This window comes from Pristiophorus japonicus, chromosome 2 (genome assembly GCF_044704955.1).
Source record: "Pristiophorus japonicus isolate sPriJap1 chromosome 2, sPriJap1.hap1, whole genome shotgun sequence".
NCBI classification, from domain to species: Eukaryota; Metazoa; Chordata; class Chondrichthyes; family Pristiophoridae; genus Pristiophorus; species Pristiophorus japonicus.
The window spans coordinates 171,153,649-171,167,880 of record NC_091978.1 but is presented as its reverse complement, the minus strand read 5'-3'; the positions used below and the strand labels follow the sequence as shown (position 1 = coordinate 171,167,880).

Sequence of the window (14,232 nt, the reverse complement as noted above, 5' to 3'; positions counted from 1 at the left end):
CTTCCAATCATTAACTTATTCAATCCTGCCCATCTTCTACAGTTATTTCTTAAGATCAGTTTTCCTCAGAAGATTGCGAGAGCATTGGATGAGATAACTTGAATTTGAACGTCAGTTTTGACTAATGTTCAAACTCGTGATTCCCCTGAGATCAAGTATCACTTGTATCTCAGGAAGATAAAACCAGCCAAGGAAACAAGATAGGGGACCTTTTTTACAATGTCAATACATCTTATGACTGCTCATGTAAGGAATGACATTGATAGCATTCACAAGCACATCTGTAGGCTGGACTGATCTGTCTTCTTGACTGAAAAAGATATGAATGTGAGGAGCTAACTTGGTACAGTGAGGATTGGGCAAAAATGACACCAATATAAAAAAGAACGTAATTTTCCTTTGTTAGAACTACCTTTAATTTGAATTAGTTGTTTGAATCCTTTTTATTAATATTGCCACCATTCTTCAATAATGCTCGTAATAATTCAAAGCCGTGCTGCCTATAAGTACAAAGCTTTACGTTAACAGTAATTTGCTGACTACTACAGTAATTAATTGTATTTGCAAATGCATAGGAAGTTGAACTGTTCAGAAGAATGATTAATTTTCTTAAAAAGGCTGATAATACTGCTTCAGTAGGAAAGATACTTGAGAAATGGGAGAGGTGATGGAAATTACAGCAGCTGAAATTGTGACTTTGTGCATGATCCCCAGTTTTTGTCATTTTCACATAATATATGTTTCATCTGCCATGTGGCAGTCATCTTTGCTTACTATTTCTTAAAAGTGTTGCATAGTGTATGATACTCGTGTCAGTGCAAGTGGTTAAACCATCTAACCTGTGAACCCAGCTGATGGAGCATGCTTTCCATGATATCCACACTCTGTGTAAATGGTTGCATGTGTTCTGCTCTACACAGCAAGGAGTAACAATGTTATTAGACACTGCTGAGAGGGAGCTTCTGCTGAGCTTTTAATTTGTTATACAAACAACTGGCTTGCGTCAATTTATGTGAATTAAATAATTGCTCCTGATTTTCAACAGGTAAGGTGACATGCTTGAGAACAGCATGGACTGTTATGCCGAAACTTCAGTGATCATTGCAATAGCATGACTGCTTGGATGAGCATTAGTGAAACTGGAATGAAATAGAACGAGTCACCTGCTTTCCAAACTTTTACCGAGCCTGCTTGAATTAAAGCTTTAGCAATGTTACAAATATGCATTGATCATGTATTACACTTATTTTAAATGAAGCTGACTCTTTACATAGATGACTCTCAACTGCCCTCTGAATTGGCCAGGCAAGTCACTCAGCTGCATAAAACCATTACAAAGAAAAATCTTCAGTGGTTCAAGAAAAAGGCCCACCACCACCTTCTCAGGGCAACTTGAGATGGGCAATAAATGCTGGCCTTTCCAGTGATGCCCACATCCTGAGAATGGATAAATAAAGAAATGTGGATTAATTCACCACCTGAACATATAAACGGCAAAATACTGTGCAGTGCTCAGAATCTGGAGTTATCTAATCTTTAGAGGTGTTAGTTCTGAAGAGGATACACCATGACACTCGCAAGTATAGGACAATAATTGGAATCTGTTATCCGAATGTATATAATGGTTTTAAAGCATATTTTAGTGACAACTCGGTCTGATGGGTTTTAAAGCCCCTAAAAGGGGGACTAAGAGGTGAGAAAAAAGCTTTTAGAATTTACAAAAAATATAAATAGCTAAAAGTGGAACTCAGACAATGAGAACAAGAAACTCCCAGGTATGATCCCAGGTCTATGGCTATTAGGTGATATCTGATGTGGTGCTATAAATATCCTCACCACACTGGGGGAAGGAGAAATTAGCCAGGGCTTGGACTCCTGCTTGCAACTAGTAACTCCTGCATATGTGAGGACAAGATGGGGCTTGGCTGCAATGCTCAATGGTTTAGGCTCTCATATGAAGAATGGCTGTTTGGCTCAGGTACTGAGGACAGCTGGCACCTATGAAAGGGTGAAGAGCAGGGGACAAGTTGGAAGGTTAAATTAGCGATGATTCGCCACATACAAATTTTGGAAAAATTCTTAACTCTCCACTCTCCCTATGAGTGCCCCATTCCTGATTTGATCACAGTAAAACACTTCCTTCATTACATACTTTTGTTGTATGAAGGGTGCTGGCACAAGTGAGGTACATCGGGCAATGTTGTCTCAATTACTCTAGCAGGGCTTTAATTACCATAGACAACACTAGACTGTCTTTCTCTAAAGGTGCTGTGGTCATCCAAGGTTCAGAGGGAACCAGAGCACCCAATCTGACATCCAGCTTCCCTGGATGCACAATCTTAAATCTACTTAAATCTAGCTGCCCGTAGGGGTCAGAATCATGTTGATAGGTAGACATGGTACAATGCACAGCATGACATAAGTTGATTTCTGAGGCACTCAGCTGTCTCCAGCTATCATAGTGAAGCTAGCACTATGCCACTGCAAAGTCAAGCCAACAAATCATGTTCCTATGCTAGGAGGAGATGAATAAATGTGATTCAGCTAATCTATATAATAAATTTCATGCTGAATTCATTGTATTACTAGTGTAAATTTAACACAATAATCCCAGTATAAGATTGGCATTGCATGTGCTAAAGCATGAGTTTCCACCCATGGTTCTCCATAAAGTGAGTTCCCTATCTCAACCATGAGGAGATCCTAACCACATGCCCCCAATAAACCTCAATGACCCCCTATAGTAGACTCTAATTAACCACACTTCTCATAATTTTACTCAAACCATTCTTGTGCATGGGATTATTTTATGTGGCAGGCTGGTCGCTAACAGCCATACATGTGCTGATCATGTATGACTTCAATGTTGATAATCAATAATCCTGGTCTGCGGCCATGATGATCCACTAAGCCAATGGGATAGCAAATGTTTATACTAAGATCTGAGAGCCTGTGTGTGATTCAACGACAATGGTCATATTTATTACCAGTTGATTCAAATTCCTGTTATGGTTTATATATAGGGATTTGCAAGCTGAATGAGGTGATAAGTAAATGCATTGTGATTAAATGTCACAGAAACATTTTTACATGGGGTCTTTAACAGTTTCTGTGACTTTTTTTTAACTATAATTGCGAAGTAGTGTGACTACTAGTCTGAAATATTTTGTGGGTACTCAACTTATTTTAGGGTGGTCTGTACCTGTACTAGTAAGTATATTTTATATATATATTATTATGTATTTTACATTTGGCGGTGGCAGTAAGATTGAATGTGATTTGAATTCTCACTTCAGCTAATGATCTTTTAATGTATTTAGCAGTCTTGCTTGACTGGGCTTGCTCTGAAATGCTTAATGTAATTACAGGGAGAGTAATGAACTTGTAAGATTTGCATTAATTTCATCATAAACAAAAAATAAATCATTTAATAATTAATCTGATGACAGTTTTCACCAAAAAAGACAAAGGCATGCATCTTTGAGAGGAAGGCATAGTAGCTTATCTTTTCCTTCCAGTTTAACTCACTGACTGCAATGATATGTGACGCATGTGTTTTACTTGATAACAGGAGAGGTACAGAAGGGAGCAAGAAAAACTTCGCCAGGAATGGGAAAAAGCACAAAGAGAGGTTGAGGAAGAAGAACGTAGATACCATGAAGAGGCAAGAAAAAAATCAGATTACTGATTTGTGATATAATGTTATACTGTCAATTTTAAAATCAGTTTGCTTTTCACTTAAAGAAAAATCAGTCTTTATATGTAATTCTGCTAGCTATGTGATCAATGACCTGCAGTTCCTGAGTGAGCAAATGCACTGTGTTGTGTGACACAGAGCAGGGGGGTCCATGGTTTTATCCCTGATCTGTGCTGAGTTCGCTGATTGCATGTGGGCAGTGTAGTATCAGTAGGGTATTTATCCTCACTGTCACTGGGATAGGGAGAGGAAAGAACAGCCAGAATACCTGCTCTTTATTGCTCCCCAGTGACCTCAGTAGTAATGTGAGCTCACAGGGATGCCATAACATAAGCAATTTCAAGGAAGGCATATGGCTCGTTGATGCTCATCTCTCAGGTGAGGACTAGATTGTGGTTGGCTGTGATGTACCTCACAGTCAAATAGTAGACGGACACTTAATATTGAGACTGGCACGTGAGAACTGGCTACTTAACTGAGGTATGGGAAAGCAGCCAGTGCTCGTGAACCATTCCCCAGTACAAGTCAACACCTTCAGGAGTCCAATGATAGATTCATGGATTAAAAATGAAGGAGGTGTGTGTACACTTGATAATATTTTGTCTACAATATATAATGTAATGTAATATATTTACTAAATGTGATACTGACACCTAGTGATGAGCATAAATACTACAGAATGTACTTCTCCAATTAATTATTTTCAATAAAAGCTTTGCATTTCTTGTCTGAACTGACCTTTTCCATACAGCCATTTCAAAACTATTTGAATTATTGTGAAAATGTTCAGTTCTTTAGTAAGAAATATGAGCAACTGTGATTCACTTGTCTCCAACTTTACTTTTACCAGGAGCGTAAAATAATTCAGGAAACGGTGACTCCACTGACTCCACGATCACCGGCATTGTCCATTCATCTTCCCTCAATTTCTCCCTCAAAAATTGAGGAAAAAGGGAATTCTGAGCCCACTGAGGGATCCTCTGCAGACTGGGAGAGCAAGCTGGTGGACTTACAGAAACAAACGGTAAGTTGGATTTGCTTAGAGTCTGTTTAAATTCTGTATGTATAACTCTAATTATCCTTATAGTGTTACTGTTATCAGCAATACCTCACTCTCCATTAGGTTCCAGCCTTATACATGGTGTTGTATGTTGTTTGTTAACATTGTATAAAATATTATTGTCTTAATCTAAAAGACAAATTGTTAAAACCTTTAACCTGGGAAGAAGGTACATTTTATATCCATATTATGTTTTTCAAACACATGACGATTCCAAGAATTACTTTAATCTGCCATGTTGTAAAATGTGATTGTCCACTGAGGAGAACATTTCGTCTGATTGCTACTTCTAGCAAACTCATAAATTTCATCACCATTTTACTAGAAAGAGCAAATTCTTAGGATTGCCCCACTATGTTTACCGTGTTACTACTATATAGCAACCAGAGGAAATGCCCCCCTTAGGTTCGTAAGCAAAAGGAAAGCAATTGTGACATTAGTAGTTTGACATGGTGATGTCATCATGCAGTGGATCACATTCTGTAACTACGTGTTTGTCATTTCTTAATCAATTATAATGAAAGGTAAAATATAAGGTTGTGTTTATTTGCTACACCATATTGCTGATTGGTCCCCTTGGAGGACAAGACACATCCAACAGTTTGTCTGTCTCCTGGAGCAATGAAGATCTTTGCAATGTGTAATTTGATCCATTCATTGTGACAGCCAGGATCCAGAGCTCACAATGCTAACACGACTGCTTTCAGAGAACAGATAGGGCTCAACCTCCTGGGTTAGGAGCACTCACAGTGCTCACACTACTGAGTTCAGACAGGAACTTCTCCCCCAAGCTCCTGACCTTCTCTCCAGAATATCTGACCTTCCCCCACCCCTCCGAGCTCCTTTCTTCCCCCCTTCGATCTCCTCTCCTCCCTCCCCCCCCTTCGTTCCCCTTTCCTCTCTCCCCTCCCCCCCCCCCCCACATCCGATCCCCTGACCTTCTTCACATGGAGCCGAGGAAAGCATGATGGTGCAGGCTGCAGCCGCTGCATCATTGGGTACTGCGCATTCGTGGCCGGATCGAGTGCACAAGCGCAGTACCAACTGGGCCCACATGCACAGAGAGAGTCAAAAACACCGTGCAAGTAGTCACTCTGTAGATATAAATACTTGGGTGATATGTCTATACCACAATGATCAACTTAGTCACATAGTAGCTAAACTTTCAAAGAGGCTGCTTCTGTGCCAGCAGTTGATTCTGCCACAAAACTCCCCACTGAGGTGGTAACCAATGTACAATATTATTGAAAAACTGAGTTGGTATAAAAGGATAGAAATTACTGTCACCGATGTTATTGTATAAATGTTTCACAATTTGCAATAAATCCCTCTCTCGGGGGCATAAATTCAAAGTAATTGGAAGAAGGATTAAAGGAGAGTTGAGGAGAACATTTTTCACCCAGAGGGTGGTGGGGGTCTGGAACTCCCTGCCTGAAAGGATGGTAGAGACAGAAACCCTAAATACATTTAATAAGTACTTGGATATGCACTTGAAGTGCCGCAACCTGCAAGGCTACAGGCCAAGAGCTGGAAAGTGGGACTAGGCTGGATAGCTCTTGTTTGGCAGGCATGGACATAATAGGCCGAATGGCCTCCCTCTGTGCCGTAAATTTCTATGGCCCCAAGTTTCCACATGATTTGCTCCTGATTTTTAGGAGCAACTGGTGTAGAACGGAGTATCTTAGAAATTGGAATTCTCGTCATTTAGTTTGCTCCAGTTCTAGTCAGTTAGAACAGTTTCACTTTGGAACAGAATTTTTTTTTTCAAAAGGGGGCGTGTCCGGCCACTTACGCCTGTTTTCAAAGTTTCGTCAGTGAAAACTTACTCCAAACTAACTTAGAATGGAGTAAGTGAAGATTTTTGTACGTTGGAAAAAACCTTGCCTACACTTTAGAAAATCAGGCGTAGGTTACAAATCAGGCGTAGGGAATGGGGGGGTGGTGTTTAAAGGGAAGTTTACAAACATTAAACACTTCAGTTTTACAAATAAAGAGCCATCATCAACAATAAATGATAAATACATCAATAAATCAACCAATAAATCAATCAAAAAAAATTAATAAGAAATATTTTTTTTTTTAAATCAATAAATAAAACATTTTCTACTTACCGACTGCAGCACCGGGAGCCCTCCAACAGCGTGCTGGGATGCCCCCCCCCCCCCCAGTGTGTCTCTATCTCTCTGTTTGTCTGTGTGTGTCTCTCATTCTCTGTCTGTCAGTGTCTGTGTTTCTGACAGCGAGGGGAGGGGGAGGAGGGGGTAGAGGGAGAGAGGTGGGAGCAGAGTGAGGGAAGGGGGAGAAGGGAGAGGGATGGGGGAGAAGGGGGAGGGGGAAGAAGGGGGAGGGGGGAGAAGGAGGGGGGAGAAGGGGCTAAAGGGGAGAAGGGGGAGAAAGGAAATGAGGGGGGGAAAGGAGATGGGGGGGGAAGGAGATTGGGGGAGGGAAGGAGATTGGGGGGGGGGGGAAGGAGAAGGGGGAGGGAGGCTGAACGGGCCAGGCCCGAGACTTTGGGCAGGGCCCGTCCCCAGCACCAGATTTACAGGTAGGTGGCGTTGGGGAGCGCGGGTCGGGGGGGTGGTGGGAGGGAGGTCGGTTCGGTTCGGGTCGGGGGGAGGGAGGGAGAGGGAGGTCAGGTCGGGGGGAGGGAGGTCAGGTCGGATCCAGTCCGGGGAGTGGGGGGGGAAGCGGGAGTCGGGTCGGGTCCGGAGGCGGGGGGGGGGGGGAGCGGGAGTTGGGTCCGGTCCGGTCCGGGGGCGGTGGGGGGGGGGGGGGGAAGCGGGAGTCGAGTCGGGTCGGGAGGAAGCAGGAGCTGGACGTGGGAGGAGCCTTATTCACGCAGCCCCAGTGAGGCCATTGGGCCAGGGCTAGGGGCTGCGTGCTTCGGGCCCCTCCCACACAGTATCGGGCGCCTGAAGCTACTGCACTTGCGCGCCCACTGTAGCGTGCATGTGCAGAGGTCCCGGCACTGTTTTCAGCGCAGGGACCTGGCTCCGCCCCCTACAGCTCCTGCTGCGCTGCGCCGAGGGCCAGAAGACCTGCAGGGAGGTGGAGAATACGGAGGTTTTTTTTAGGCGCACTTTGTGGCGCGAAAAACGGGCGTCCAGGTCGGGACTGCTCCGTTCTAGGCGCGGCTTGAAACCTGGGCCCTATGATTCTATGATTCTCTCTGCTGTTCTACTGCAGGCATTAACCCATTTATGTTATTAAAAATAGCAGTTTGATTATGTTATTAATAAAAGCAATTTAATTAAAGTGTGTTACACATTTATACAATTCCATCAACAACAGTAATTCCTCCCCTAAGATGTTTAAAAGAATAACTGGAAATTAAGTGTTAAAAATAAACAATTACTGTACTAAGGGATATGGTGAGTAGTGAGCAGCTTCACATCTCAATGACTAACTTCTCCTCTTGGAAACAATGAAGGGTGAGAAGTCACCTTCAAGGAGCAGCTTTGTTAGAGCTGTATGAGAAATAGTGGGAAAGTTTCCATGTGGACTGTAGTCTAGAAATTACGGATTGTTTTATTATGCTCACAAAGCGGGTGACTCTGGCCCATCCTGAGTAGTCCTGAGTAGGTGCTGGTGGGCTTTGTTCTTTCACAATGTTATTATTCTATTTTATAACTGAGTGGCTTGCAAGGCTGCTTCAGCAGGCATTAAGATGGACTGAAGTCCTATGTAGGCCAGAGGCAGCAGGTTCCCTTCTCTGAAGGACATTTATGAGCCATTTGGGTTTTTATAATAATCCAGCAACTTCATAATAATTTTTTCTGGTGCCAGGCCACCAGATTTATTGAATTCACTTTCATGATTTAACATGGTGGGATTTGAACTTACAACTACTCTAGTTTACCATAACCATGTAATATCACTCATCATCATCAACATAGGCAGTCCCTCGGAATCGAGGAAGATTTGCTTTCACTCTAAAAATGAGTCCTTAGGTGGCTGAACAGTCCAATATGAGAAACACAGTTCCTGTGATAGGTGGGACAGATTGTCGTTGAGGGTAAGAGATGGTGGGACTGGTTTGCCGCATGCTCTTTCCACTGCCTGCGCTTGATTTCTGCATGCTCTTAGCGATGAGACTTGAGGTGCAAAGTGCCCTCCTGGATGCACTTCCTCCACTTAGGGTGGTCTTTGGCCAGGGACTCCCAGGTGTCGGTGAGAATGTTGCACTTTATCAGGGAAGCTTTGAGGGTGTCCTTGTAATGTTTCCTCTGCCCACCTTTGGCTCGCTCGCCGTGAAGGAGTTCCGAGTAGAGCGCTTGCTTTGGGAGCTTCGTGTCTGGCATGCGAACAATGTGGCCTGCCCAGCGGAGTTGATCAAGTGTGGTCAGTGCTTCAATGCTGGGGATGTTGGCCTGGTCGAGGATGCTAATGTTGGTGCGTCTGTCCTCCCAGGGGATTTGTAGGATCTTGCGGAGACATCGTTGGTGTCAGCCACTGGCAGTGACATGTGTCCATCAGATTATGCTGCTTAATAATTCGGGGTCCAATTAAGAGATGCCATGCTCTTGAATCTGAGTACTGAAAAACACAAATCTGGCATTATTGGTGTAGTGTCCCTGCACCTTACTACAAACTCACACGAGGCATGGATATATCAGACATGGTCACTCTGTGACCTTCACCTTTATTACTAGGACTAAGGAGTCTGGACACTGGGTGGGATCTCCCCTTTTATACCTGGAAACCCAGGTGAGGAGTGTCTCCTGCAAGTTCACCCCCTGTGGTCAGAGTGTGCATTTCTATGGTACAGGTACAGTGTACATGAATTACAGTTACATGACTATGTCATTGCAAGATGGTTAAATACATGACATCACCTCCCCCCTTCAGTCTTTTTGTTTCAGAGGTTAAGTCTGTCAGGTTGTTGACGCTTTCTCGTGGAGCGCCGCAGTTGTGGATCTGGTGGCTGAGCCTCAGCAAGCGTCTCTGTCACTTGAGGTGATTCTGGCCTGTCCGGGCTGGCCGCAGGGACTGTGCATGCTGAGGACTGTCTTTGTTGCTCGTCCGCTGGCTGTGGTGTGGGTGCCATCTCGTGCTCTTCTCCAGGTTCCTCCGTGTCTATGCTGAACCTTTTCTTTACTTGGTCCAAGTGTTTGTGGCATATCTGCCCATTGTTTAGTCGGACCACCATGACTCTATTTTCTTCTTTGCCAATTACGGTGCCCTCGAGCCACCTGGGTCCCAAAGCATGGTTAAGAACAAATACCAGGTCATCTATTTCTATACACCTCCCCCTTGAGTTTCGATCATGGAGCTCGGTTTGGGATTAGCGCTTGCCCTCAACAATGTCTGCCAGGGCTGGGTGAATGAGGGACAGCCACGTCTTGAGTGTGCGTTTCATGAGGAGTTCCGCTGGCGGGACTCCCGTGAGCGAGTGCAGCCAGGACCTGTAGGCCAGCAGGAGGCGCGAGAGGCAGTACTGAAGGGAGGGTCCTTGGATGCGTAGCATGCCCTGCTTTATGACTTGGACCGCACGTTCCGCCTGGCCATTGGAAGCCGGCTTGAACGGCGCTGTCCGGACATGCTTGATACCATTGCCCGACATAAACTCCTGGAATTTATGGCTGGTGAAACACGGGCCATTGCCGCTGACCAGGATGTTCGGCAAGCCATGGGTCGCGAAAACCGTACGCAGACTCTCCACAGTGATGCATGTCGTGCACGAGTTTAATATGATGCACGTGATCCACTTCGAGTATGCATCGACAACGATCAGAAACATTTTCCCCATGAACGGGCCCGCATAGTCTACGTGAATACGTGACCATGGTCTGGTGGGCCAGGACCTCGGGCTGAGTGGGGCCTCCCTGGGGGCATTGCCCAGCTGGGCACACATCGTGCACCTGTGAACCCAGTGTTCCAGGTCTGAGTCAATCCCCGGCCACTATACATGTGACTGGGCAATGGCCTTCATTAACACGATGCCAGGGTGCTCGCTGTGGAGTTCCCTGATGAACGCTTCCCTTCCTTTCTGTGGTATGACTACCCAGCTGCCCCATAACAGGCAGTCGGCTTGGATGGAGAGCTCATCCATCCGTCTCTGAAACGGTCTAACTTCCTCGGGGCACGCCCTGTGTGCGGGCGCCCAATCCCCAGTCAGGACACATTTCTTTATCATGGATAGGAGGGGGTCCCTGTTGGTTCAGAGTTTGATCTGGCGGGCTGTGATGGGGGAGCCTGCAGTGTCAAAAGCCTCAACGGCCATGACTATCTCGGCGCTCTGCTCCGACGCCCCCTCGGTGATGGCCAGTAGGAGCCTGCTGAGCGCGTCAGCGCAATTTTCGATGCCTGGCCGATGCCGTATGGTGTAGTCATATGCAGCCAGCGTGAGGGCCCAGTGCTGTATGCGAGCTGACGCATTGGCGTTGACAGCCTTGCTGTCGGACAACAAGGATGTTAACGGCTTGTGGTCATCTCTAGCTCGAACTGTCTACCAAAAAGGTACTGGTGCATCTTTTTCACACCGTAAACACATGCGAGTGCTTCCTTCTCGACCATGCCGTATCCATGCTCTGCCTGGGAGAGCGACCTGGTGGCGTAAGCCACCGATTGGAGTCGGCCGTCATCATTACCCTGCTGCAACACACACCCAACCCTGTAGGATGACGCATCACATGTTAAGACCAGTTTTCTACAGGGATCATACAAAGTCAACAGTTTGTTGGAACACAGCAGGTTCCTCGCCTTATTGAAAGCCCGTTCTTGACAGTCCCCCCAAAACCATTCACAACCTTTACGCAGGAGCATGTGTAATGGTTCCAACAATGTGCTTAAGTTCGGCAGAAAGTTCCCAAAATAGTTCAAAAGTCCTAGGAATGACCGCAACTCCGACATGTTGCCGGGCCTGGGCGCCCGGCAGATCGCCTCCGTTTTTGATTCAGTGGGCCAGATCCCATCTGCGGCAACCCTCCTGCCCAAAAACTCAACCTCTGGGGCCAAAAACACACACTTGGCCTTTTTCAGCCGCAAGCCTACCCGGTCCAATCGGTGTCGCACCTCCTCCAGGTTGTGGAGGTGTTCTTCGGTGTCTCGACCCGTTATGAGAATGTCGTCTTGGAATACGATCATTCCAGGAATGGAATTGAGCAAACTTTCCATGTTTCTCTGAAAGATGGCTGCTGCCGAACGAATGCCAAACGGGCACCTGTTGTAGACAAATAATCCTTTGTGCGTCGTGATGGTGGTCAGAAGCTTGGATTCTTCAGCCAGTTCCTGAGTCATGTATGCCGAGGTGAGGTCCAACTTCATGAACAGCTTGCCACCTGCCAGCGTGGCAAAAAAGTCCTCCGCTCTCGGAAGCGGGTATTGGTCTTGCAGCGATACTCGGTTGATGGTGGCTTTGTAGTCGCCACAAATCCTAACCGAGCCATCTGCTTTGAGGACGGGAATGATGGGACTTGCCCAGTCGCTGAATTCAATGGATGAAATTATGCCCTCAATGAGCAGCCTGTCCAGTTCACATTCAATTTTTTCACGCATCACATACGGCACCGCTCTGGCTTTGTGGTGCATTGGTCTGGCATCCGGAGTGATGCCTATCACTACTTTATTGCCCTTGAACGTTCCGACACCAGGTTGAAATAGTGACCCGAATTTTTGCAGGACCTGTGAGCATGAACTTCGCTCCACGGATGAAACGGCGTGCACATCCCCCCATTTGCAATTCATCTCAGCTAGCCAACTCCTCCCCAAAAGCGCGGGGCCATTTCCCAGAACGATCCAGAGTGGCAGCCGGTTCTGTAATCCATTATGTGTTACCACCAAGTTTGCACTGCCCAGCATTGGGATGATCTCTTTGGTGTACGTCCATAGCTGCGTCTCAATACATTTCAGTTTGGGCCTGCTAGCTCTGTGTGGCCATAGTCTCTCAAATTGTTGGGCGCTCATGAGTGACTGGCTAACTCCCGTATCCAGCTCCATGTGCACCGGGATGCCATTCAGTAAGACTTTCATCATCATGGATGGCGTTTTAGTGTATGAGCTGTGGACGTCAGCCACATGAACCCGCTGAACTTCAGCATCTATGGCTTTACCCCAGGCCTCATCCTGCATTGCAGACCCCTCGTCTGGTTCCTCTGTCTCGCAGGTTAGCCTCACGACTGTCTTTTTGCACATCCTGGCCAAGTGCCCACTGACATTACAAATCCTACAGGTATATTGCTGGAACCTGCAGCTTCTCGCAGTGTGTCTACCCCTGCACCTCCAGCATGAGCTGAGATTGAGATTGCTGTTAACAAAAGGACTATTACCAGGCATTCCTCTCTGATTGTCCATTTGGCTGTTTCTAAGCACTCTGATGGTGGGTGTTAATGGTCCCATCGCGAGACGCATTGTTCCTCGAGATGGCATGAATTGCCAATCCCCTTTCCATTGTCCTTGTTGCGGGCCCACCCTAGAGTCTATTGCTGCCTGGGCGGTTTCGAAATGCCCTTGTCTGTCTGCGGGGTCCCTAGCCGCGTTCACCAAGTTAACTCCCTGGTCCTTCGCCACGTTAGGACCAGGGCTGCGCGCGTAAATGAGCTTGGCCTCCTCTTCCCCTACCATGAAGGTCTGAGCTATCAACGCCACCCCTTCTAAAGTCAAGTCCTTAGTCTTTATGAGCTTTCTGAAAATGCCGGGATGATTAATGCCCTCGATGAAAAAGTCCCATAACATCTCCCCCCTGCAGGCATCGGAGAACTTACAGAGACTGGCCAAACGCTGCAGTTCTGCCACAAAGTCTGAGATGTTTTGTCCCTCCCGACTCCGGTGAGAGTAGAACCGGTGCCGGGCTATGTGTACGCTACTCGCCAGCTTGAGATGCTCACTGATCAGCTGACTGAGCTCTTCAAAAGACTTGTCCGCTGGCTTTTGGAGTGCGAGCAGGTCTTTCATCAGCGCATACGTCTGTGGTCCGCAGCTGGTCAGTAGATGCGCCCTCCGCTTGTCAGCCGCTGTCTCTTCCAGCCAGTCCTTTGTGACAAAGTTCTGCTGGAGTCTTTCCACGAAGTCGTCCCAGTCCTCACCCACACAGTAACGTTCCTCTGTGCCACCGGTGGCTATCCTCGTGGTTCGGTGATTCCCGTTTCTCGTCACCAAATGTAGTGTTCCTGCACCTTACTACAAACTCACACGAGACATGGATATATCAAACACGGTCACTCTGTGACCTTCACCTTTATTGCCAGGACCAAGGAGTCTGGACACTGGGTGGAACCTCCCCTTTTATACCTGGAAACCCAGGTGAGGAGTGTCTCCCGCAAGTTCACCCCCTGTGGTCAGGGTATACATTTCTAGGGTACAGGTACAGTGTACATGAGTTACAGTTACATGACTATGTCATTGCAAGATGGTTAAATACATGACAATTGGGATCATAGAATCATAGAAATTTACAGCACGGAAAGAGGCCATTTCAGCCCATCGTGACCGCGCCGGCCGACAAGAACTATCCAGCCTAATCCCACTTTCCACTCTT

At 46.4% G+C, this 14,232-nt stretch overlaps 1 protein-coding gene across 5 annotated transcripts in view; it reads left to right on the top strand.

Moving 5' to 3' along the window:
• LOC139242191 (LIM and calponin homology domains-containing protein 1-like) overlaps nucleotides 1–14,232 on the top strand; it is a 570,211-nt gene that overhangs the window by 519,661 nt on the left and 36,318 nt on the right. For all 5 annotated transcript variants that reach the window (XM_070870287.1, XM_070870279.1, XM_070870273.1 and 2 more), the window contains 2 exons: nucleotides 3,572–3,664; nucleotides 4,548–4,721. In XM_070870287.1, coding sequence (XP_070726388.1) covers nucleotides 3,572–3,664; nucleotides 4,548–4,721 — 267 coding nt within the window. The remainder of the gene's footprint in view (nucleotides 1–3,571; nucleotides 3,665–4,547; nucleotides 4,722–14,232) is intronic.